General features: G+C 48.9%; 1 protein-coding gene across 7 annotated transcripts in view; it reads right to left on the reverse strand.

Moving 5' to 3' along the window:
- The window catches only part of GATA4 (GATA binding protein 4), a 79677-nt gene that overhangs the window by 38118 nt on the left and 15602 nt on the right, over positions 1 to 25957 (reverse strand). Inside the window, exons 1-2 of one of the 7 annotated variants that reach the window (XM_058550395.1) lie at positions 15426 to 15827; positions 10723 to 11819 (exon numbers count right to left, since the gene is read on the reverse strand). In XM_058550395.1, coding sequence (XP_058406378.1) covers positions 10723 to 11338 — 616 coding nt within the window. In that variant the 5' untranslated portion in view covers positions 11339 to 11819; positions 15426 to 15827. Of the gene's footprint in view, positions 1 to 9822; positions 9976 to 10722; positions 11820 to 14726; positions 15343 to 15425; positions 15828 to 16663; positions 17102 to 25957 lie in introns of those variants that run through there. The other 6 variants (XM_058550393.1, XM_058550390.1, XM_058550394.1 and 3 more) reach the window with 6 other exon arrangements.

Here is a 25957-nt window from a genome sequence, read left to right on the forward strand (position 1 = left end):
CCATCTGAGACTGCACATCCACTTTTTATCTCCCCTACTAGACTGTAAGCCACTGGGATGCAGAGACCATCTTGTTCATTTCTGATCTCCAGAGCCTAGCAAGTGCCCAGCTCACAGCAAGCAGGCAAAAACATTTGTTGGCTGGTTGACTGATGACGCAAGTGATGTGTCTGGTACTGGTGTCTGTAACGGATCTCTACCCTCTAAGGATCTTCAGGGCCTCCTAGAACTGCAGACATTGAATGAGTTTAGTAACAACAGAAAAGCAGAACCAACGGAAAAATAAACTGAGACCAACAACAAAATGAAGTCACATAACTCATGGTTTCCCAAAGTTGTTTTTACACTTTAGTAGTTAAGTATTTTATTATGTATAAGAAATAAAATTAGCCCATCAAATCCAAGATTTCACAGATACTCTTGCTTAAAATGAGGCAGGTAGCCATGGAAACCTACTTTACACAGACTGCATGGCTCAAGTTTGATGCCCAAGGAAGCTCATGAAGGTCATGTGTTGGTATGGTAGCTTTGGTACAAGGAAAGACAAAGCCAACATGAACAGTTACCACGGGGGATGCCTGGTATCCCTGGATTTTAAATATCTCAAAGGGCCCTGGAGTAGCCCTTCTCACCATTTCTGTGCCTGGCCTGACTTCTTAACCTTACAAATGCAGATACTCAAGCTAAGAGAGGCAGAGTAAGTTGTCCAAAGTCACACAGCAGGAAAATGAGAGCACAGGACAGCATCCTAGGGACCCTCAGTGTCAGACTGATGTGTTTCCACCTCATTGATCTCCCCTTCTAAAAAGTGAGTTGAAAGCTGCTGCTCACATTTCGCAACAAACCAGAGCCTCACAAATCAACACATCCTACAACTGGTCACCTCACTTCAAAAGGCAACCATTTAAAACTTATAAATATGCTCTAGCAAACTGAGTATACATAATATACTATAAGATTGAAAAACTATGTTTTTACACACAACTCTCCCATTTGATTGGCTATTTATTATTGGTAGTTCTTTCAGTCAATTTCCCATTTTTGCTCTATTTAAGGGAGCTGTCTTCAGGAGCCAGTCTGGGTCACTAATCTTATAAGAACTTTCTTCAATGCTGAAATAACTAAACAGTAACTATTATGACTGTTTAAATATATAGATATACACATGCCTATATATATATATGGTAACTAAAAAGTCAAGGATTAATGCCTAATGGTGGTTATCTTTGGATGGTAAGATTACCAGCTATTTGTGCATTGGTTTATATGAGTTTTTCATTTTTCCTTATTAAACATACATGGAGTTTAATACAAGGAGGATAATTAAGTTTTAGGGATACTATTTGGAAAAAAAAAATACCGTTTGTTTTTCTGAAGCTATCTTTGACCTGGAAAACATTTTCTTTTTTCAAACAAGCAGTATTTTCCTATTAAGTGTACACTCCATGAGAACCACATTCTTTATTTAGGGTCAAGTTAAGTTCTCTCTATATGCTAGGGAAAGGTTTTATTTGTTGTTTGTTTTCCCCCCACCCCCACCTACTCAATTTCGAGAGGTAACTGGCATTATTGCCTCTCTTTGCCTGGTTTGATTTATGATCTTGGAAGTCAGGTCATTCTTTGCTAAGTCCAAGAGAGAAAGAAAAAAAAGGTTTCCCCACCTAATACCTGATAAAATATCAGAAAAGGTCATTGCAGACCTTGACAGAAACACATACAATTTCAACTCAATCTGATAAAACAACAACTAGAAAACTGTTATCAGAAGAAAATGTAACTTGCCATTTCCCAGCTCAATTGACTGAACTTTTTTTATCTGAAATGACAGACATCATAAGATAGGAAAAGCTGTAGATAAGAAACCAAATTGAGTTGTCTTGAATCAGATCCGATTGTCTGCCCCTGGTTCAAACTCCCACACCTGCTCTGAATGGGTCAATGAGAGTCTCTTGGCATGGTAGCTGAGGGGTTTGGAAACATTGCAAAAGTGGTGAACTTTGAGACTTTAGCGTTTATTCTGCGATTATAATTAACCTGCTCACCAGTTGCTATCGATCAATTCTGAATGGAGGTGATAAAGTTTGACTGGATTTCTAGAAGTAGAAATGGAGATTTAAACTGGGAAGAAAAAAGGAAGATTAAAAAAGTAATTTAAGGACCAAATTCAATTTTAAGAAGCAAAAATTAATCTGTGATTGAGGAATCCCAAAGCCTATGGCTTGATAATCCTCAAAACTTCCCACTAAATTCTGGTGGTACCTCCTTGATTTCTCATCCTCCAAAATAAAGTCTATCTGTGACTATTCAACATAGAGTGCAAGACAGCCTCACATTGCACTTGCAGAGGCTTTTCAATGACTTGAACATGTGGAATGGCTTACCTGTCTGGATTATATTCCTCCTTTGGGGGAAAAAGGATATTTAAAGACATGAAGTCAATTTTGGGGCTCCTGCAAAATGCTGAAGGCCAGAAAACCAAATTCGCTTCATTCAGATAAGAGGCTTGAATATCCTGGCTCAATTTTGATTACAGAGCAGCAATAGATAAAACCCTAGGCCCCCTGCCAGAAATGAAAAAGCTTCCACTGATGGCTTCTGTGTTCAGCTCAGAGCAATTCCATGGGGCTCTTCCTGCCTGGGGTTTTATTCATTATCTTGATCCATGCCCCTATTCTCATCTTTATTAAAAACATAATTACTGTGCTTTTCTCCTCTCCTTTCTCTGCTCCTATCACAAAAACATTTGAATCTTCAGAGAAAAGGGAATACAGAGAAGATGGTTCTAGTTTTCCTTTAGGAAAGGGATTTTTGAGAGAGCCATATGATTTTGCTCTTCTTATGCAGCCAACAGTCCCCCCAGAATAAGGAGAATCCTCTACTTTGAAGGGTCTGAATTCTGGGAAATCTCTCTTTAATGCTCTGCACACCAGAATCAAGAGGCTGAAAAAGAAGTTTGTGCAAGGCAGAGATTCCTAACATTGCACTCCCCAACTGCAAGTTCTGCAGTATCAGAATGAGATGGAAGGTTACTCGGGGAGACACTGCACCTGGAGAGACACTGGTGGGAAGAAGGAAAACACAGAAGAGAAACTACACTGGCGAGAGGGAGCAGGTAGACAGCTAAGTAATAGAAAATCCTAAAGGGTAAGTCCTTCAACTGCCATGCACGTACTAGTTCTGAAAGGTAAGTGCCCTCATCTCAAACTTGGCAAATGCAAAGTGTGGTAAATGCAGGGAAAGCATGGTCCTGGAAGTTGGACTTACCTGAGTTCTAAGCCATAGCTGTTGCTTACTACCAGTGGAAGCTGGGCAAATAAATCTTTCTGAGCATCGGTTTCCTCTCCTGCAAAATGGAGATTGTAATATCTACATCTCAAGAAGGACTTAGAAGTCTCTCTCACCTGACAACTTCCTCAGGGGTCAGCCCTTGATAAAGGATCCAACTTACTATATATAAATTGCATATATATAGTGCAAGACACGGGGATATACATATAGCGAGATATAGGCTGCTATTCCTAAAAGGTTGTTAGCTAGTTTCCAAACATTAATGTACCCAAACTTGTAAATTTATTTTGTATAAATTAAAACAGAGATCAGAGGTGAGAGGTTATTCCTATTAAAATCCAACTCATATTACCTTCACTACCTTCTGTAGAAGGAGACAAAGAAGTAGCCCTACAGACAGCCAATAAAACATTTAAATAATCCTTCATGGAGCGTGTTACATGAGACCATGTCATGGACCACTGACATGCGGTCAATATAACAGAGTGATACCCAGTCCCAATCCACAATCACCTGCACCTTATTCAGGATGTGCAGGCCAAAGAAGTCACGAGCAGACAAATACTTTCAGATGTCAAAAAGGCCCCTTCCAGTTCTTAAAGTAGCAGCATCCCTGGGCCTACAACAATTGCCCTTTTCTAGAGCAAGGCAGCAGAAAAACCAGCAGTCCTTCCTCTTTTTTATGCAAACAGAAGCAGCAACATTTGCAACAGGGTCCAGCTCTAAATTCAGTACAACTCAACTGTCTTAAAAGGACAGGCTGAAAAAAAATTGGTTAAAAGACTTACCTTGCCCTGGAGGAAGGTAATTTGTTTTTCTAACACAATCCCATAGGTTAGCGGTTTTCCCACTCTGGCCTCAATATAACCTGAGGAATGGTCACCTGTATCTCTACCCAGGAGGGGATCTTAGGAAGCCATGTCAGTATGGAGGTGAGGCATCTGACAATTGCTGACTGAGATCTGCTATGAGTAGATAGTATTGAGAGTAGAATAAGGGTTTTTTTGTCCTCTCAGTAAAGCAATCTCCTGTTGGATAGGCAAAAAGCAAAAGCCAAATTCAATAAGCAATAATTTATGTTTTAAAGTACTTTTCCTGGGCCAGTCCAGTGGCAAAGTGGTTAACTTTGGCGTGCTCTGCTTCAGCAGCCTGAGGTTCACAGGTTCAGATCCCAGGCATGGGCCTACACCACTCATCAAGCCATGCTGTGGCAGCATCCCACATACAAAATAGAGGAAGATAGGCACAGATGTTAGCCAAGGGCCACTCTTCCTCAAGTAAAAAGAGGAAGATTGGCAACAGGTGTTATCTCAGGGCCAATCATCCTTGCAAAAAAAAAAGTACTTTTCCTGTGCATCCATAAACTCTAAATATAGAACTCTGTTTAAAAAAAAAAAAGGGGAGACAGACTTTCAGGAAGTTAATTCGTAAATACTGTATGTCTCTTTAAAAACTTAACTGGCTTAATATGTTTTTTTAAAGTTGGTAATATATTCATATGGTTCAAAATTGAAAAGCTTCCATCTGCACACCCACGTTCACAGCAGCATTATTCATTTGTCAAGAGGTGGAAACAACTCAAGTGTCTGTGATGGGTAAATGGATAAACAAAATGTGGCATATACATACAGTGGAATGTTAATCAGCTTTAAAAAGGAAGGAAATCATCACATGCTCCAACATGGATGAACCTTGAGGACATTATGCTAAGTGAAACAAGCCAGTCACAGAAAGATGAACACTGTATGATTCCACTTATATGAGGTATCTAAAGTAGTCAAATTCATAGAGACAGAAAGAAGAATGGTGGTTACCAGGGGCTGGGGGCAGGAGGAAACGGGCAGTTGTTATTTAATGGATATTGAGTTTCAGTTTTGCGAGACAAAATAGTTCTGAAAATTTGTTTCACAACAATGTGAATATACTTAACAGAATTGTACACTTAAAAATGGTTAAGATGGTAAAAAACAAAATAAAACTTAACTTTAACCTCCCTGTATTTTAAATGTATTTTATTCTTCTTTAATAGATTAACAAAGAAGCACAGAAATGACTATTAAAAATGGTTAAGACGGTTAAAAAATTCAAAAGGTTCCAAGGCATATACAGTGAAAGTCTTTTTCCCACCCTATCCCACCTACCCACCCAGTTATCCTCCCCATGGGCAATCAATGTTACCAATTCCTTGTGAATATTTCCAGAGATAAATTATCTTCAAATGCATATATATTTTTTCTTCTCTTTTTTTTACACAAATATCATGCTACACACACATCCTGCACTTATAAACATCTTGGAGAAGACTCCATACCATTACATAATGAACTTCCTCACTTTTTATGCCCACATGATATCCTATTGTTTGCATGTACCATATATATACAAACGTCCCCTAATAATAAACAGTTAGGTTACTGCCAATGTTTGTTATTACGAATAGCGCCGCAACTAATACGTGCAGGTATATTTGTAGAATAAATTCCTAGAAGTTAAATTTCTGGGTCAAGGGTATCCACTTCGCAATTTGTCAGATATCACCAAGAGCTCTCCATAAAGGTTGTACCAATTTACACTCCCACCCACAGGTATCAGAGTTCCTGTTTCCCTACACCTCAGAGTATGTTTGTTTTCTTAGCTCATTTAAGTAAAAAAAAGAAAAAAGGGAGGGATACAGAAGAAAGTTTTATCTTAAAACTGTCTCCTGTGCATCATTCCACCTTTAGCGCTTAGAATGTGCCTAGCAAATGTGGCCTGACCTTTTGATGGGACACAATTGGGCAGGTGACAGATCTCACTAGAAGAAGTGACACACCTCTGGCCACCCCCCAACACCTTGCCCATTTAATTGGTTTTCAACCTAGCACCACAGACCAGCCCCAACTCTAACTGACCCATTCAGGGTGGTAACCGGAAAGTTAAACAACGTTGGTTTTGTCAAAGACTGACAAATCATTCTCTAGCCAAACAAGCTTACTTCGGAGTTGATCTCACAAAGTTCCCTATAGAAATGACTGGTTCTGAAAGCATCTGGCTTAATTGATAAGCAGTCCCCAAAAGATCCAGAGAACACTCCAGAGTTTTCCACCCACCTAACAAACTCTTAGAACACAGGAAATGAAGCAAAGTTTCTAAAGAAACCATTTGGGTAACACTGAGTGATGTATACGTAATTTATTGTGTTATTTTTTTAATCGACCCTTAAAGTGATTCAAAATTTCTGAGATCCTTTGGAAATATAATTGCTTGTTTCTCTATTGCACAAAAGAACTGTTATTCCATAATAAAATACATTTTTATAGCTTTTGCAGTAACATCTACCAGGATGTTATTTCCTTCAAGGCATATTTACATATAATTTCCATTGTCGCCTTTTCAGCCTTAAGTATTTATAAGCATTAGTGGCTACAAAAATCAACTTTATTGTGGAGTAATGTACATACAATACAATACTCCCATTTTAATAGTATATTTCCATGAGTTTTGACAAACTGATATGCCTGTATAACCACCATGATTGGTTCTTTAAAAGGAGACAGCTACGTTATCCTGCAATAGCTATTTCATATGCACACCAACATGGACCCTAGCCCTTGAAATGCAAGAATTCCCTGCACAGCTCCACTGGCAGATGGGAATGTAGTCTCTCCTTAAGTGCTTTCCATGTCTAGGGGTTTATTAGTGAGACAAGCCATATTCCATGTTCTATTTCAACAACTACAATCATGTGTGAGAAAGTATTCTTCTCAAACCTAATAGCTGCTCACCTGGAGCAACACAAAGTTAAAAGACCACAGACTTTTGCCTTTTAGATATTTGTGCACAGTTACTCTCTCCCTCTCTCACCTACCCTGTGACTTCTCCAACATAAACAGCTTCGGCGGTTTCCCAAGAACCCTCTCCTTCTCTGCTCACTCTTCCCTGAGGCTCTCCAGTTGGCCTCTGAAGCAGCCATTGTGTGTGGTTTGACCTGGGCAGAGGACTGCAGCAACTGCTTTCTCCATCTCTACCCAAATATTTGCTAAGTGCCCAGCATGGGCCAGGCACTTATATATGAGTAAGATTCTGTACCTGCCCTCAGTAAGGTCACATAATTCCATTAATGCAGCCTAATTAACAATTTCAACAGTTGTTTCAGGGTCATGACTCATATTGAACTTGGAATGAATTAAAGTTCACATATATTGCAGTCAAGGCAGAATAATTCCTTCCAACCTAAGTACAAGGCTTTACAGAGGCCCCTGTTAGCTTTTATTACTTTGATTTTTGCCTTATTCCAATAACCAACATAAGACCTCTGGCAAGACATTAATTATTGTTAAACATTAAGGCAGTTAATATTTTGTAGAAAAATAAAGGTGCTCTCTTATTTCTCCTCATTGAAATTAAAAACAGTTTCTGAGTGATGGGTGAGTTAGTCTGTGTGGTTTTACCTACAGTGATAAATATATTGTTTAAACAAAAGCCAAGCTGTGCTGTATTATTTCACAGTACTACCCACTGTGACAGTAAATGAGAGCATAACTTTTCTTTTTCTTTTTCTAAAATTACAGGTGCTTTTCTTGGCAAATTCCTACTCACCCTTCAAGACCAAATGCAGATCACATCAGTTAGGTGAAGACTTCCCTGTTAGCCAGAGGGAAGACCCATCTCTGTCTTTCCTTTGTCTCAGCTCATTACTCTAGCACGCTGCTGGCTCACTTATCCATTTTCATGACTGTTTAGGGTCACCAACTATCCCCATTTCTTGGGGACTGTCCTAGGTTTAGCAATAAAAATCCTAAGTCCTGGGAAACCCCTCAGTCCTGAGCAAATCAGAGAAACCGTTCACTGTACATGACAGTGACTGTTGAATAAAATAGCCATCATTTACGAGAGGTCTAAGCCAACTACTTCACACACATTACCATATTTTTCTAATTGAAGACAACACTAAAAGTAGCTACAATTATCCCATTTTACAGAAAAAGAGAGGAGACTGACAGAGGTAAGGAGCTTGCCCAAGATCAGAGGCGCCTGGAATTGAACCTAGGTTGGCCTGAGTCATACCACAGTACACTGTATGGCCATCTTACGGCCCGGTGGCAACTCTACACAGCAAGCTCCGGATAAATACCATGGAATCAGCAATCACGTCATCCTTCTATCACTCAGCGTTGGCTATGGCTAATATGCCCGTGCTGGTCCTCCATACAGCTACCAGGCATTTACAGGAAGGTCCATGTGATGGGAGGAATATAAAAAGCATACTTACATGCACTGCTTTTAACTTAACTTGCTTTTATGTAAGTGCCACCCGAGAACATGCTGACAATGTGAATGCCAATAAATTGAACATGTCTCATGTTCCCTCACAAAGATAACATGGAACCTATCATGACTTGACTGTTTAAAACACTTGACTGTGTGCAGAAGAGAAAATCCAACTGCTAGGCCAGACCCACGGGCTGTCTTCAGGTGGGACTTTCTGAACTGGTGGGAGACAGCTCAGAGTACCTGAAAGAGAGGCCACACTTCTTGGCAAGGAGGTGCTCCTTGGAGGTCAGCTTGCCATTTGCTGACACTGGAATTTGAGAACTATTACTTCAGCACCCTCCTGCCATGGTATGAGTTACATTTTAGGATCTAAATACTCAGTGTGCACACAGTATCTTTTTTTTTTTTTTTTTTACATTGTTGTAGTTGTAACTCTGATGACCAAAAAGTATCCTCCATTTTTGAATTTTGAACTTCTCTTTTTTTCCCTAACCAAACACCAAATTCTCAACTCCACGATTACAGGGGTTAGGAAGCAACCTTCCCACCCCAAGTCAAAAGAACTGGAACTATGGGGACCATTCCTCCCTATTTTAAATCAGAAGTTCTAGAGAGAGTTCTAGAGAGAACTCAAGAGAGTTTTAAGAATGCAGGGCCAAAGCGCTCCACCCTGCAACCCGCCCCCCTCGAGCGGCCATTGTATGGAGATGCCACACGCGCGCTATCTCGCGCAGGTCCTCCCAAAGGCTCCGGAGCCGGTTGCCCCTCCTCCCCTGGAGGGTGCCGTCTGGCTCCCCCGTGACGGGGAGAAGGAGACTAGGAGCCACAGACCCAGCCCCGGCGCCACTTCCACGGTTAATCAGTTTACCTGGGATGTGTATTTGGCTGGACCCCCCTGGGGACCTTCCCTGGCCACCCAGGGTCAGAGGATAATTTAAAAGCTCTTCAAAGCCCGGACCCTTCTCGAAGCCAGCCCAAGACTGGAAGCCTGGGAGGGGCAGGCTTTACTCTTCAAAGTGAGAACAAATGCGAAAGGATTTAGCACTTAGTAGGTAGTCAATAAATGTTAACTTTGTTTCTCAGGTCTGAGCTTCCCCTCCCCCACAAAAGCCATCTCCATACAAACCCGATCCCGTCCCTTCATGAAATTCCACAAGACCAGAGATCGTTTGCTTTTTGAACTAGCGGTTGCCGCTTCCCTTTCTCGCCCAGCCCAGAGCTCCAAGGCTCTTTCTCAGACTTCACTTTGTTCGTCTGTAAATCGGGGGAGGGGGGGCATACCTTTGCCGTCCTTCCCAGGTCTGACATCCAGAGGAAATATTAAATTGTGCCCATCACGATTGGTATTTCTAACCCCAGCCCTCGGGAAAAGAAGAGGCTCAAACACGTGGATGCCACAGCAAAGTCTCCATTAAGTCCGGCATTATAAAGAAGCCCCTCTGGGCTTTCTGCGCGCGCTTTCAACGCACCCCTGGGCACATCTGCCCTGGCAGACCAGCACAATGCAACAACACGCTCTGGCCCCGAGGCACCCACAAAGTGCCCGCCCCAGTTCAACCCATCGCTACTGCTCCGGTCCCTCCTTTGTTCCTGGTGTGAAATCTCCGACAGAAAAATCATCTGCCACCCCGCAGGCTCCTCCAACTGGGCCGCCAAATGGCACAGAAGATCTTGGGCCCAAGCCAAAGTAATCAGTTCCCTGCGGAGGGCTCAGAGGGAGGGATGGGAGGGAATGGGAGCAGAAACCCAGCGGCTGCCAGCGCTGTCCACCAAGGGCTTCCAGGGCTGCTCCGGCTCTCCAGTGAGCCCGTCGGCCTCCCGCAGTCATCCACGGATGCGCGCTGCCGGGCGCACAGCGGGCCCGGGCAGACCCGGTGTCTGGGGCTGCGCGAAGAACGCACTCAGACCCCGCCACCCCTCCAGGCTTCTCTCTCCTTCAGAAAAGGATGGAGGACAGGCTCGACCTCACTTAACAATCTGGCCTCCTTGGGGCTGTGACCTTCACCGCCACCATCACCCAGAGCCGCCAGCTTGTCTTCCAGTTTGCCTTCCTTGGAAACTCACGCATATCCCCCCCCCACACACATATATACTTGTGAAAAATTAAATGCCCCAAACAGGGCTTAGGACAGCTTCTGTTCCGGTCCCCAACCGGCCCCGGTACTTGCGCTCCGTACTCACCGAGATTGGGGTGTCGGGCGGCGGGGTTGGCCCGGCCGGGCAGGCTGTGGAGGACCGGGCTGTCGAAGGGACCGGCGGAGGCGGCGGCGGCCGCGGCCCAGGACGCGCCCACGTCGGCCATGTAGGCTGGGTAGGGGCTGGAGTAGGAGCCCGCGAAGCCGGCCCGCCCGTACTGCTCGCGGCCGGTGAGGCCGGTGCCCGCCGCCCCGCCGCCACTGCTGTAGGCCGCGGCTTCCCGGGCTGCGGCGGCGGCGGCGGCAGCTGCCAGGGACCCGGTGGTTCCCGGGAAGGAGAAGCGCGGCGACACGGGCGGCGGGGTGTAGGCGGCTCCCTCGGCTCCCGCCTGGCTCCAGCCCGGGCTGCCCTGCTGGGTCCCGGGCCCGGCGCCCGGCGGAGCCGCCCCGGAGCTGCCGCCCGAGGTGGCTCCGGCCGCGGCGCCCCCGCCTCCGCCCTGGAGGTAAGAGAGGCCCAGCACCGAGGAGGGCACCCGCGGCGTGGGCACGTAGACCGGCGAGGACGCCGCGCCCGCGCTGTGCATGAAGGCGCCGGGGCCGCCCGCCTCGTAGGCCCCCGGAGGGGGGCCGTGGTTGGCGGCCATGGCCAGGCTCTGGTACATCGCCCCTGCGAGCTCCCGGCTTCTGAGTCCTCTCGCTCACGCGCAGGTTAAGGAGCAAAGCGGGGAGAGAAAATAATAACAATAACAATAATGATGTACAGATGAGAGACTGTCACAAAAACGAAGATCAAAAATCAAAGGTAAAAAAAACAAATCCCTCAAAAATATATACGTATTAAATCCAGCATTGAGCAAAAGACTCTAGGCTCTTGTGGACTCAGGAAAATCCCAAATTGAATTTTCGGTTGTTCCCAGAGGTGGTGGAGGAGGAGCCGAATCCACCCCAGGGCCTGGAGGTCCCGAGCGCCTACGGGTGGTGCCTGGGCGCGCGCGGGTGTGGGGCGCGGGCCTTTGGGTGTCGTGGGGGCCGTCGCTGCGCACGGTCTTCAGGACAAGCGCGGCCTCGGGCGCAGGGTGCGGTAGGCTGGCTCCAATGCCCAAGGCCCGGCTGGCTCCTTTCCTCCTCGCTGCAGCCGCAGTCCTAAAGGAGGAACGACAAAACGGGAGAGGGGTTCATCCGGAGCTTTCAGAGCCCACTTTTCCTACGCTTGGTTTCTCCCGCACTGCAAACGGAAGCGCCACTCTCGGGGCCCAGCTTTGGAGACCACGCGGTTCCACGGGAGGCTGCGGTCTTTGTTTTGCCGAGGCCGTGGGGTCTGGGGCCTGGCTGCCCCAGGGAAGCCTTACGGAGGGGCGCATAGAGACGTGGGGCTTCCCGGTTACTGAAAATGTAATTATTGGTTGTGACCTAGGTCAACTTTTTTGTATTGCTTGTCAGGAAGGACTTTAATTTTACCTTATTTTTAAAGCGTATTCTTGTCACAGTATTTCATAAGTCCATGGGTTTCGGGTTTCCGCGTAGTGCCTGGGACTCAAGAAATCTCGCTCATCTCATCTGTTCCCCCAACTATCCCCAAGCGTTCCCATCCATGAAAGAACTTTAGATTGCCCATGGAAGACAACGATAAACTTTATAAAAACCAGCAACTTAACACATTTTTGTTTGTAATCTTTTTTTTTAACTAGAGGTAGAGTTTAAATGTTTATAAATGAGCACTGTCTGCTAAATCTCAGTGAAAAGAATTGTGAAATCTCTTAACCATACACTATACCATGTAGATGTCAAATCAGACGAGATACACGTTTCTTGTAAATAGTTATATTTTAGAGATTTTGCAGATTGAATATTAAGACCAGAAAAGTGAGAGGAATGTACAAGGTCACTTTATAGAACTACTCACTGGACATTCCAAGTCATTGAACGGGTCTGTCATTTAGAATTACTGGCCCACTCATGTATGGAATCAACACCAACGAGGCTGCTTGGAGAAAAGATCAGTTTGTAGGACTTGATTATATCCTTGTATCCTGTTTTGATTTTATCAGGCAATTTTTCTGATAGAATAAGTGCTCCACGTTCTGAAGCACCTGCTCTGTTGCAGGTCCTTTTCTCCACAACTCCACTAAGTGGAAGTGTCTCTTCTCATTTTATAAGAGGAAACTGAAGCACTGGAAAGTTTTGAAACGTATCTAAGATCAAAGTACAATTAAAGAGGGTGGGGGATGGGGTGTGCAGAGCTTCAGGGTTTGAGCTGTCCACCACACCCCCTCTTTTCTCCTTAAGAAGCAGCAGCTACTCCTAATAGTGGTTTCTTTTTCACTGCAATACTAGAGACTTACAAAGGTATTAACTGAACTACCTACTGAATCCAGGCTCTGCCACTTACTCAATGAATGACTTTAGACACATTACTTAACCTCTCTGTGCCTCAGTTTCCTCACTTGCAAAAATGCAAATATTAAAGGTATCCAGCAGAATCATTGTGAGGATTATAAATTAATATATGTAAAGCACTTAGAGTATTATAAAACTCATAACAGGCACAAAGTAAGGTTTATATAATTGTTGCCTATTATTATTATCACCGATTTCTAAGAAACTGCCTCAGATGCAATATGTACTACAATAAATGGTCATCTTTATTATTGTAAAAAATTCTGGAAATGGATCTTTAATACACACTATTTAGTGCTTTTAACCATTTTTGCAACATCACTAAAATAATAATAATAATGGAATTAATAGCAATGTATTTATAGTCACATGTTAACTCCTAAATGATTTATTATGCGCTTTCAAAACTATACAATAAATTATTGGTTTGGTGGATATTTCCTTCCAGTAAGAAGTTTGGTCAGAGGGTGGATATAAAAAATTTGACCTGAGATCACCAACTTTCCCCTCTGAAAATGAAGGCAAAAAATTAATACCTTATAGGAATCTCTGGGCTTCAATAAGTAAATATGTAGGCTTACCTTAATAAAGTATTCAGTATTTAATTTTTAAATCAAATAGTTGACCTATTTCATGGTATTTTCTGTAATACTCAACTTCTGCAGTTCTAAAATATAATGTCATTAGTTTTTTTCTCACATAACTGAAGGAAAGGAAGATTTATAATTTTGAAATACAACTTCCAATATACATACAGATGCTAATTTACAAGCTTCCAAATGTAAAACGCTAAAAATGTCGTAAATCTAACACTTGTCTTTATTACATTCTCTGCCTTTTAAACTGCTGATACCTTACTTCGGAGTTGGATTACTGAACAATAGAAGGTGGAGAAAAAGTCCCTCTATACCTTTCTGGAAAGACAAGAAATCAACCATTCCCTTAAAACGACTCTTGCTTGTTTCTGTAATTGAGCCTGGGTCCAGGCGTCCGCGGAGGGAGCCCAGCGAGCTCCCGAGAATGGCAGAAGAGGTCTGGCCTCGCCGAGGGGGCCCAGGTCTGAGCCCCCGTTTTCCCTCTCCTCTTGATCTCTCATCCCAGTTCACCCCAAATTCACAGGCCAGACAGGAAATGCTTTCTTCCTTCGTGATTTAGCCCACAGCCCTTTTCCGATCTTTTTCTGAGAGCAGGAGGATCGAGAGCGCCCTAATGTTCGCGTCCATTTACAGGTCACTCCGGCTCTTTCGCTCAGCTCGCTCCTTTGCTCTAGGCCTGCTGCGCAGAAAACTGTCACACGCTAGCCGGCGACAATGAAGCTGGCCGCTGCTGGGGACGTGGAGACACAGAGGGGTGGGGGGCATCACCCTGTCACCCCAGTGAAACCTTTCTCTCTTTAAAAGCCTGAAACCTGCTCTCGGCTGCCCGTTCCTATTCTGAGAAACAGGAAATGCTTCCCCAACCTTCCCCGCAGCGCCAGCCGCGCTGCCCCGACTCCCACCGGCCATGGGTCCCTCGCCTCCCTCCTCCCCCAACCGAAAAGCCCCTCGCTCCCTCAATCTGGTGGCAGTTCACCACCTGGGCATCCTCCGCTCCCCTGGGTGACCCCCTAGCCCAAAGCCCAGCGACATAATATCGTGGATCCGGGCGGCTAACCGTGGCCAGCGGAGGGACGTCACTGCTCTCCGCCCGGGTTCCGGCCCTCAGCTAGTTTCATCCAGAAGCAGTGTGAGCAGGTGAGGGTGTGAGCTTCGTGAGGGGCGTTTAGCTTCCCGGACCCCAGTCAGGAAGGCGAGGAGGCCGACCAGAAGGCATAGAAAGTCCGGGCGCTCAGCAGCCGTTCCCGACTTCGGAGCGCCTCCCTGGGGCCCGAGGCCCAGCTGCGCTGCCTCTCACCGCCGCTCGGCGTCCCCGGAGTCGCCGACGGGAGACACTCCCCCGTCTGAGCCGCTCAGTGTGCGGCTGTCCCGGGTCAGTTGGCCAGGGCGATTTCGCACGGCCATTGTCACCACCCAGGCCCTGGCCTGCGAGGTGCAAACAAGGGCTGGAGAATCTGCACGCGGGACGGGGGGGAAATGGGGGGGCATTGAAAACGTTCAAGTTCACACAAAAAGAAGCCAAAAGCACTTCGAATATCCCTCTCCGCGTTCCCCCCAAATCTTACTTTGACTTGAACAAGGTGCTAAGCCAAAGTTAAAAGCAGAGCAGGCTTTGGCCAATTCGGCGGAGGGGGAGAGACCAACACCTCCTTTCCACCTACTAGTTACCTCTTTACTCCCAAGCAAACAAGCGCAGAGGAGCTCTGAGTTCGCGGGTGGCGGGAAAAAGCAAGGACAGGGTAGAAAAAAGCCGTACCTGCCGGGGCTCGAGCTTCCTGGAGGGCCGGCGCGCGCCCCCCTCGGCGCCCCGGGAGCTTCGGCGGCGGCGAAGCCTCTCGCGGCCACTGTGCCGGCCGCCTCCAAGTCCCCCAACTCGCGGCGCGGGTCCCCTCGCCCCTGGGCTCTAGCTCGGCGGCGCTGACTGGCCCGTGGGAGTCACGTGCAAGGGCGGGGGGCGGGGGTGCGCCGCAGCCGCTGCACCTCAGCTGGGCGCCGGGCTGCGGGGCTGTTCAAAAAACTCCCCCCAGGAGGCAAAGTCCAGGCGCAGGGATCGCCTCGGAAAACGCCAAAAGTGCTACTGCCCGGGCGCGGGGCTTCACCCACCACCTTGCCTGAGGTCGATTCGGTTTGCAATTTTGCCCAGGGTCAGCTTTTTAATGAGCCTCCTCTCTCCCACCTCCTCCCACCTCCTTCCTCCACCCCCCGCCTCCTGGTGTTCCGGGTCCTGCAGCGGCCTAGGACTCGGTGGGCGAGGGGCGGGGCTAATAGAGGAAGGTGACCTCTTGGGCGCGATCCCCGATCGGGTGTGGGGCACTGGGTCACCAGGGGTGCCTGGCTGGCTGCAGGTCTTGGGGCGGTAGTGGCTAGTGGGGATCTTGCTAGCCCCGCACTCCGGTTAGGTGGAAGATACCACTGGGACTGGCTCCCTGAAATCTGAGAGCGGAGACCGAAGCCTCCCTTTCGCCTTCCCAGCAGCCGGGGGAGTCCGAAAGGCGCCGGCTCTAGCCCTCAATTTTACGTATTTATGCAAAACGTGCAGCCCTTCCTGGAGACGCTTTCCATCTCCTGCGGCGTCCTGCCTTCAGATCTTTCCGTTTTCTCTGCAGCCTGCAGCGCCGCTACACCAATCCAAGGGACGTAGCGGGGGCTTGGGGAGCTCGGCAGTCCAGCGGAGCTTCTCGGCCGGCCAAGAGGGCTCTTCCAGCGGCCTCAGCCCCCTCCCTAGAGCGGGGGCAGGGAGGGTGGCAGGCCTGAGTTTGGACTCGGCGTCAGTGGCTAGAGGCCCCAGCGCAGCGGGGCTGCGAGCCGGAGAGTCCCTCTGACAGGTCTAAAGGTTAATAGAGCAATCACAGGGCCCTATTACCGCGTAAAAATAACCCATCGATTACCGCAGCCTTCAGCCCCAGATAACAGCTGGCCGGTGGCTCTCACGCTTTCGGTTAATTTTTTCCCCCCTAAGGCTGCGTTTCTCTCCCTAGCGCACGTTTCTCATACCAGATTAGAAGGGTCGGGAAGGGGCCGGGATACCACCCTGCCCGAATCCTGTGCGGCTCCGAATGAAGGGTAGAGACGACACCCGCTTCCGCAGCTGGTAATCGGTTGTGGATTCCCGGCCTGCGCGAGGGCAACCCAGGCGCTGAGGATGAGGCTAGGACTCGGGGCTGATTGGAAGGAAACCCCCCAAAGGGATCGTGGCCAACTCGTGGGGATTCTCAGGAAAATCCCGGAGGAAGGACTGAGCGCGGCTGCGCGGGGAATTTTCTTCCCTGAGCTTAAAGGTGCGGAGGTCCAGAGGGGCCGAGCAGAGAAGAGAAAACTGAGGCGCCCTGCCGGGCGGCGGACCGTCTGCGCGCAGGCTGGGCTCACCGACGCCGCCCTCCAGGCTGCTGCTCGCCTGGGTCCCTTCGCGCAGGAAGCTGAGGGCGGCTTGCTTAGGATCCCTTCTCCAGCTTCCCCCAACTCCTCGCCAGCGCCTCTGCCGAATTTGGCGCGGCAGATCCCAGGGCTGGGAACTTAAGAGGGAGTGGGTCCTGGAGATTCTGGAAGCCGGAGCTGGGGAAAGGCGGTTTAGCGAGGACGCTCCAACCGGTGCACTTTCAGACGCAGCCAAGAAGGGTACACGACCTCAGGCCTGTTTGAAACGGGTCCTCATCCCCATTGGGGTGCAGCGAGAGAGGCACGAAGCCAAAAGCCTGCGTCAGGGGCCTACGAGGGCTTTTTGGAGAGTTCAAAGTCTGGGCTTGGACGAGTGAGAAGCTGCCCCGGCCTCTCTCTTCTGCGTGGGGATTTGTGGCTCAAGCGATGCCCGAGGTCTCATAACTGCCTCCCGCGCGCGACCCTCAGAAGGCGAAAAGGGCTGAGCCTGGGGAGCGGGCAGTGGATTTTCTTAGCAACAAGCCATGGGCTTGGGGCTTAGCCTCCTGTGGAGCGGCCATCTAAGCGTCCTTACCAAAGTCAAGGACACAGGCCGCTCCCTCGCGGGCTTCTTCCAGGAGAGTGGGGTGGGCCGCGGCGCGAGAGCGTGTGTGCGAAGGTTCGCATTAGCTGGGCGACCTACGGCGAGCCTCGCCCCACTCCTCCCTGCTCCACCAGCCTCCCGGAACTTCAGTCTCCTCCTCTGTACAGTGCTGGGGGGCAATAACAGGCCCTGCTCTGTGTGGCTGTTCTGAGACCCTGATGGAAGAGCCTGCTTTTTCTAAGCGCTTGCTTGCGAGGAGCCCCGGATTCACAGGGGGGCTGCTGCTGGCCAGGCCCCTGACAGAGCCCGTCTATCCACGCCCCCCACTGGCACTCTCTTGGTTGGCCGAAGCCTGGGAGCCCGTGAAAGAGTCGTTGCTTCTAGAAAGGCGCCTGGGACAGAGAAATTTGTGTCTGTTTCTCGTGGCTTTTTTCTCTGGGCCCAGCCTCCCAACTTTCTCCCCAAAGGGCTCAGCTCAAAGACGGTCCCGAGGGTGGTTGGCTAGCGGTCTGCTCTTATGGGGTGTTTCATTTTCCCTCGCTCCCTCCCTCCTTCCTTCGCTCGCCCCCCTCCCTCCCTTGGGCGAGACAGGAGCCGCCTGGGCTGCCGCGTTGCCAGGAGCGGGGAGCATTTCAAGGCCTCGCTGGCCCGCCGGCTGGAGGAGGTTTATCGGCTGCCGCTAGGTTCCCAGGCTTCTCCCTCGCTCAGGAGGCCGCTGGGAAGGGGTGGGGGGTCCTCTGAGGTTCGGACTCTTGGCTATTTTTAAGATGTCCCTGGGCTGGCCTGGGATGGTGGCCCAACCCCACTCACGTCCTCTTTCCGCTTTTCTTTCCCATAGTCTACGGGGAAAATTTAAAACTGTGAAAGTCTTCGACCTCTTTTTACTAAGGGCCTGGGTCTAATGAAGAGACAAGTGAGATTTTAGGCAAGGAAGAATTACTTAGATGTACTGTACGTTAAAAAAACAATCTCTCCAGGACACAAGAATAAGTTGCGTTTCCTTGCTCCATTAAAGCCTCTGGGACTTGAGCCGGTCCATACCCTAGTAGAGAGGCAATTGTAGGCTGGACATGACGTACAGAAAAATCTGAACTCTAGTTCCCCCCCAAAATAGTTAATAAACAGCGGATGGTGGAATTCACAGGGACACTAGCTAGGGTCTCCTCGCCCGGGGTTCCCCGGATTTCCTAGCGGGACCCGAGAAGGTTGCTTTAAGCCCAGCGCAGTGCTGGGTGCCACAATCTCAGTTTCCGGCCCATGAGTCGTTGGACGCCCTGCGGATATCAGCCTCCGCGGCCGCCGTACCCCCAAACCAACGACGCCTGAAAAAATACGGGACCCCCAAAGTCTTATAATCGGGAACAAGAAGCCCCCAGAGAGAGAGAACCAGAGAGGGGACTACAGGAGTCATCCCTCGTCCTGTGTAACGAATTCCTCCGAGATGTAGACGCTTCTCTGCGGACTTGTGCTCAAGGGCTCCAGGACAGACACGCCAAGTGACCCGCGCCGAACGTAAGCCGGCTCCTGGCCCCACACAGCCGGCGAATTCCCTGCCGGGCCTGGGCACGATACCTCCTCCCCTCTGCAACACTCGGTCCTCACTGCATGGTCCGCCCTGCCCCTGCGCAATCCCCCGCGCGTGGAGCGCGGAGAACCGAGGTGCGGAGGAGGGCCGGTCCCCGCCAATGGAAAAATGGAGAACGAATTAAGCTGCAAGGCTACGTAGACCATCTTCCCCTCCTTGGACACCGGGAATTCTTTGTGTGGGACGTGGGGTGGGGGGAAAGATAGAGACCCCTGCCCCCTCCCAGCGGGAACCGAGCTCCGCACCCCAGGAAGCAGTCATCAGCCTCCTGCCGGCAGATGTGAGGAGAAAAGGCAGCAACGCTGTTTAATTCTCTGTCTTGCTTTTAAAATACTATTCGGTGTTGCAAAGTGAAGCCACGCTCTTGCTCACAGACCTCTGCAAACGCTTCCTGGTGCTTCCGGCCCTAAGGATCAGAGTTTTTGGCACACTCCGTCATGTTTGATGGTCATTTCCAGATTACAGAACACTCTCGAATTCCGTTTTTCTCGAGGAAACAACAACTTCGCCGCGCTCGAGGGAGGGAGAGATGTTACCACGCTCACGCAAACGGGACCTTGGAGAGCTAGAGCGGTTAAGACGCTTGTCCGAGGCGGCGAAGCCGGTGCGCTCGGCAATAGGTCTCGAATCTAGATTCCTGCGTCTCAGTTCTTTTTTCCATTCTTTTTAATATCGAGTTTCTATAATGAAACCACTTTTTTAATCCCTCATTTTGCTTTTCAGATATTTCTAAGTTTCCTTTAATGAGTACGTCTGATATTTAAAAATTAAAATCAATTTAAAATAAAACGGTTCATGTCTCATAATGTAAGAGCCCGTGGGAAGGGAAAGAAAAGTGAAAAGTTTTCATTTTCATTAAGTTCGGGAAGGATGCCAGAGGCTTTTTGAAGGGGAGGGCGCTGCGCAGGTCCTGGGGCCGCGGAGGCCAGAACTGAAACCCGGTCCGGCGCCCGCAAGTCCCGGCACTGTCGCCAGCGGGTCGGCGAGCTCCGAGCGCCCGGCTGCTGCGGCCACACTGACGCCGTCGCTATGCCCCTCTTCCCCCTCCCAGCCTGGGTCCCTGTCCCCCTCCTCATCCAAGGACTTCAAGAAAACAGCAGCAAGCGGGAGCTTCCGGCACCCACTGCCCAGACTGCGCCGAGACCTGTTCGTGGCCTGCAGACTCTGAGCTGTCGCGGCGCGGCCCTTCTCTTGGGGGACTGAAGCTGCCACCTCCGGGTGGGCCCCAATTCTTTCACTTGTGGGTCCTCCCTCCCTCCTCCCCTGTCAGGGACTTTAGAAGTGGCAGCGCGAGGGGCACCCAGTGCAGAGCAAGAGCATGATAAATGTTTTTGGGATACATAAAATGTTAATTTGCTTTATTCATGGGCACTACTGTCCCTGGAGTTAATAAATCCGTTACCTGTGGTTGGTTACACATGCCCCCTTCCCACACACACTCCAGAGGGTAAGCTCTAGGAGGGTTAGCATCGACCATGGCTGGCACATGGTAGATGCCCAATTAATGTTTGTTGAATGACTAAAATTACAAGTGGGATTGCTAACAGCCTCTCTCAGGCTTGCTGGGAATTGGAGAATGGAACACTCCTCTCCAAAGGGAATGTGTCCCCTGGCACACAGTAGGTGCCCAAAGTTGCCACCATTTCTCAGAGTATGATGCTGAGGCCCAAGCCAGACACAGAGTGGCACAGGCTGGCTCGCTGGGGAGCCTACCAAGCTCCCTCCCAAATCTAGGCTGCCCCTCAGCAGCCCTGGGCATCTCTGGACCCTGGGGTCTGCAGGAAGAAGGGATTTCCGGGCGCGCAGCCAGGATTTGGGGAGTCGAGTTCAGGTAGGAAGCCGGGTTAGGCGCTAAGGCGGCAGCAATTCGCCAGAGAGGCCGCGGGTCTCCTTGAGAGGAAGACGGACAAAGGACCCAGGTGCACCCTTTCCGAGGCGCACAAGGCCCAGACCCATAAATCCTGGAAAGACGGAGGGACCCAGTCAGACACTAGAACAGAGAAAAAATGAGGGGGTGATGGAGAGAGACAGTAAAAAGAGAAAAAGGGGAGAGACAGAGGAAGACAGAGAAAAGACTGGGGAGCAACGGAGAGTGAGACAGGCCTGAGGAAGCCGGAGAGGGATGGGATTCATTCATTCGGCATTCACTCATTCATTCTATATTTATTGAGCACCTACTCTGTGCCAGGAAATTTCGCGGTGCTGGGATTCAGCACAAAACAAAATAGAGAAAAATTCTGCCTCTGGGAGCTTACATTTTATAAGAAGAAGAGGGACAATAAATCAGTCAAATATAGAGAGTGTTAAATGGTGAAGTGTTATGGAAAGAACAGAGCAGGGAATGGACAGGCAGAAAGAGCAGAGACGAAAAGAGACAGAGTCCAGAGAAAAGAGAGAGAGGAAGATGGGAAAGAGAAACAGACCCAGAGAAAGAGGGCGACATAGGAGTCACGAGACCTGGCGACAGAAATAGAGAGAGTTCGAGACCCCCAGGGAGAGGAGAAAGCAAGCGAGAGAAATGGGAATGAAAGGGCCGGTGCTGGATCGGAGCAGAGGGGGCCAGAAAGGGACAAGGTCAACCCGGAGTCTAGGGCTCCCCCCGACCCCCGCCCCGCTCCCGAGGAGGGCAGTGGTGGTGATGGGGACACCAGAGGCTGGAGCGCTGCCAGTTGCCAGGCCCCGACACGCATATCGGGGGACTTGTGGGGCCACCAGAGACATGCTGTTCCCAGCGCCAGCCCGGGCCGTTTCCGCACAAGTCGCCCCCTCCCCCGCCGGCCCCGCACCCTTCCCCTGGCCACGGAGCCCGAGGTGACCCGGAGTTGGAGAAGACGCCCAGGCAGGCGCCGCGACCTGGCGCGGCGGAGCGAGAGACAGGAAAGTGTCAAGGAAGCGCAAAGCCCAAGTGCGAAAACAGCGGCTGGGGGGCAGGGGGGTGGTGGCCGGGGATGATGGCGGCTGGAGGGCTTGTGATCCTTCCTGCCGGTGAAGACCCACTCCAGACAGGCCTGGGCTTCCCTGTGGTGGACAGAAACGTCACCTCACACGCCGCCACCCCTGGTGCAGCAGGTGCCCATAGAGAGTGGGCTGCTGTCTCTCTAACACCCATTGTCGCTTGGAGGTATTTATTAATTGTTTGGAAATAATTGGTTTCTTGCAACAGCAGGAGGAAAGGGGAGGCATGGAGCTTCCAATACCTAAACCTACCTATTTCTGTCAAAAGGGTATTTATTGTATTCTGATCTGAGTGAATAAAAAGACTGGAAGATCCTTGGCATTCCATTTCTTTTGGCTAGTTTCAACTTTTCCCCACATTCACTGTGTATCGGCATGTTTGATTGAAAGACAAAGGTGCTCTACCTTTAAAGTTTGCTTTTTTCCACAGCCCAGGCCCTTTTCAGCAGAGGTGCTAATAAACAGCAAATTGCCAAAGGGCAAGGAACTAAAAGGAGAAAAACCTAGAAGCAAAGGGTCTGAGTGAAATGGAATAATCAGCACCTAGATAAAGGAGAGCTGGCAGGATTTTAATTACGGAGGTGCAGCGCTCACCCCAGGAGTCTCTGCTAACTTTATCCCATCCTCCCTCCCCCATCTCATACCACCTCCTCACAGGGACTGGGGCCTTTCCCCTGTGAGGGGAAGAGTGCCCCCACCCCCCCCCATGAAGTCTCTGGAAATGCCCTGTTCCCGCGTAGCCCACAGGCCACTTACAGGTAGGGTGGGGATGAGGTGGAGGGCTCCCAGTAGATGGTACAAGGCACAGCCTTATCAGTAAAGAGTGAATATTTCTCAGTCACTATGTGAGAAATTTGTTTTTACTCCACTTCAAAAGCCCTGAATTTTCATTCCGTCTCTCTCTCTCTCTCTCTCTACACACACACACACACCACTCCATATACCACCTTTGTCAGGGACTGTGACATCCTCACGCCAAACTCTTTGAACGAGGCTGCTCAGCAGATATATTATTTGCAATATGCCACAGGATAAGAAAAGCTAAATGTAGTTTGTGTTTTAATCTATGAAAGAGAATTGCTGCTATCTTCAAAAACCTACAGTTTTATTCATAATTGCCCCAAACTGGAAACCATGCAAATGATCCTCAACCGGAGAATACATAAACAATCAGAGGTACATCCATACAATGGAATACTACTCAGCAACAAAAAAGAATGAACTGCAATTATACCCAACAACATGAATGAATCTCCAATGCACCAGGGCTGCAAGAAAGAGGCCAGGCTCCAAAGACTAAAAGAATCCATCTATATGACATTCTCACAAAAGCAAAACCCTAGGGACAGAAAACAGATCAGCAGTTGCCAGGCGCAAAGGGTTAGGAGAGAGGTGACTACAAAGCAGGAGGCGGACATTTGGGAGAGTGTCGGAACTATTCTATATCATCATTGTGGTGCTGGTAACACCATTTGTGTGTTTGTCAAAACTCACAGAACTGTACACTGAAAAGGGCGAATTTATTGTACGTAAATTTCACCTCAATAAATCAGATTTTTTAAAAAGCAGGGGGAAAAGAGTATTGCTGAGGCAGGATAAGATTCTTCAGCCCCTATTCTCTCCACACACACGTCCCCAGTCTTTAGTGAGAGTCCACATCCCCAGTACATGTTCAACTCCTGCCTAAAACACTTCAGAAGAGTGACTTATACACAAAAGAAAGCCTTGCATCTCTTTTAAAAGGATCTGGTTTCCAAGGCTGGCCTCCCTATGCTCACCCTTCCGCACGGCCGCAGGAGATCCACAGCGGTCCACCCTGGATGCAGCTCCAGCATCTGTTTGACACACATGCGCTCGTGTTTCACAGCGGGCTGCAGGGAGGGTGACATCCAAGGGAGGGTTATTCTGTTCTCTCCTCCTGAGAGGCCTGGAGCCAGGTAGCAGAAGCTCGGAAATTGCTAAGTCACCCTCAACAACACTGCCACTCCCCAGGCAACTTGCTGGTGGAGAACGGAGAGCTGGGACACCCAGCTGGCCAGAACCCAGTCAGTCAGGGGAGATTGGGCTTTGTCCAGCTCATCCCATGAGGCAAGAGTAAGCCAAGGCCTGGCCTTGAAGGAAAGAGTTTGCCCCTGAGAGTAGGACTGTATTTCCAGATGGACTAAGGGAAAAGCATTTGGTGAAACCTGGCCTTTCCCATACATGATCATATTCAACCCTCACAACAGTTCTGCAGGATAAGTTGTTTTGACTCTGATTCTTACATCAATTTTCATTACGCTCAGCTGCGTTCATGATGTGCACATGGATGGGCTACCACGTGGGCAGATGGGAACCGTAAGGAAACCAGACAAAACCACACTTTGTCTCTGTATTTACAGAAATCATAGTCTGGTGGGCATCTCAGGGGAGCCTGAAAGCCAGGCACTACCTGGGACAGAGGACAGCTTTGCTACCTTTCCTGTTCAATAAATGTGGTGTGTGTGTGTGTGTGTGTGTGTGTGTGTGTGTGTTTCTACCCCTTCCCAGAGTTGTTGATAATAACATTGTTTCTAACTCCAGTCAAACCACCATGGTAATGGAGGACAAATGAATGTTAAGGTTAACACACACCCATTCGACATTGGCTTTAATCTCATCCTTTCCACTTGAATTAGAACAACAACAATACCAACACTAACAAAACTCCACAAAATATTGCCTTTCCTGTTAGAAACAAAGCAGTTTGGTCTCGTGGATTTCTCTGTTACCCTCATCCTCATCCTTGGAGAGCTTGCTAATTAAGCAGTGAAAGAACCAAAAGGTGGGAAGGGAAAGAAGGAAGTGAAGAGGATGCAGGAATCTATAGCTAAGAGAGCATGGTGGCAGGCAACGTTCTGGAAAAAAAGGAAGGGAACCCTGAGGGCCAGGATGGATCTGACCTGACCTCTGGAAGGTAAATCAAGGGCAGCGTTTTGGGCCACAGTCTCCCTCTTATGAAATGAGATTGGACACCATGATCTGAGAGTTTTTTCAGCCTCAATGTCCTCTGAACTTGAATTATTTGAATTCCCTTACACGTGCCGCAATTCACATAGCAAACATTTATTGAATGCTTACTATGTGCCAGGCACCATGCAAACTTTGGAGCAATAGGGATAAACACAAGTCTCTACCTTCAAGCAGTTCAGACCAGTGAGGAAAGAGTCCTGCAAACAGACAGCAGAAGAAAGTGCTGGAACAGATAAGTGCATGAAGAGGAACACTGTTAACTCCTTGGGGGAAAGGGGTAGGTGGGAGGAGGAAGTAAATGAATTCAAGGAACTGTATTATTTTTATGTGTACGTGTCTCTGCCCCCCTATACTTTTGCCTCATTTACTGTTCTGTTTCCAGACCTCAGCGCACACACAAACACCCACAAACAGAGGCGGTGACCCAACTTGGGAGCAGGAATTGTGTGGACCTCGCAAAGTTCACGCACTGACAGGCACACCCAGAACCTACAACATGCACGACTTCGCCCATTTCACACATTTGATGCCAAACATACATATCAGTCGTGGGTCCTGCAGAGCGCCAGTGTGGCCGGGCACATGGGCTGGGAGTCGGAGGTCAGAGATGTGGGCACCAGTTTCCATCACCACCCAGTTGTGTGACCGCAGGCATGCCCAGTCCCCAACTCTCTCTCTCAGTTTCCTCATCTGCGAAACGTCCGGGTTGTGCAAGATCACTTCTAAGCTCCCTTACAGCTCCTTAAAAACCAATGAACACATCCTTAAAAGACACTAGGATTAAGAGGTGGAATAAAGT

This window comes from Diceros bicornis, chromosome 11 (assembly GCF_020826845.1).
Source record: "Diceros bicornis minor isolate mBicDic1 chromosome 11, mDicBic1.mat.cur, whole genome shotgun sequence".
In the NCBI taxonomy this organism is placed as follows: domain Eukaryota; kingdom Metazoa; phylum Chordata; class Mammalia; order Perissodactyla; family Rhinocerotidae; genus Diceros; species Diceros bicornis.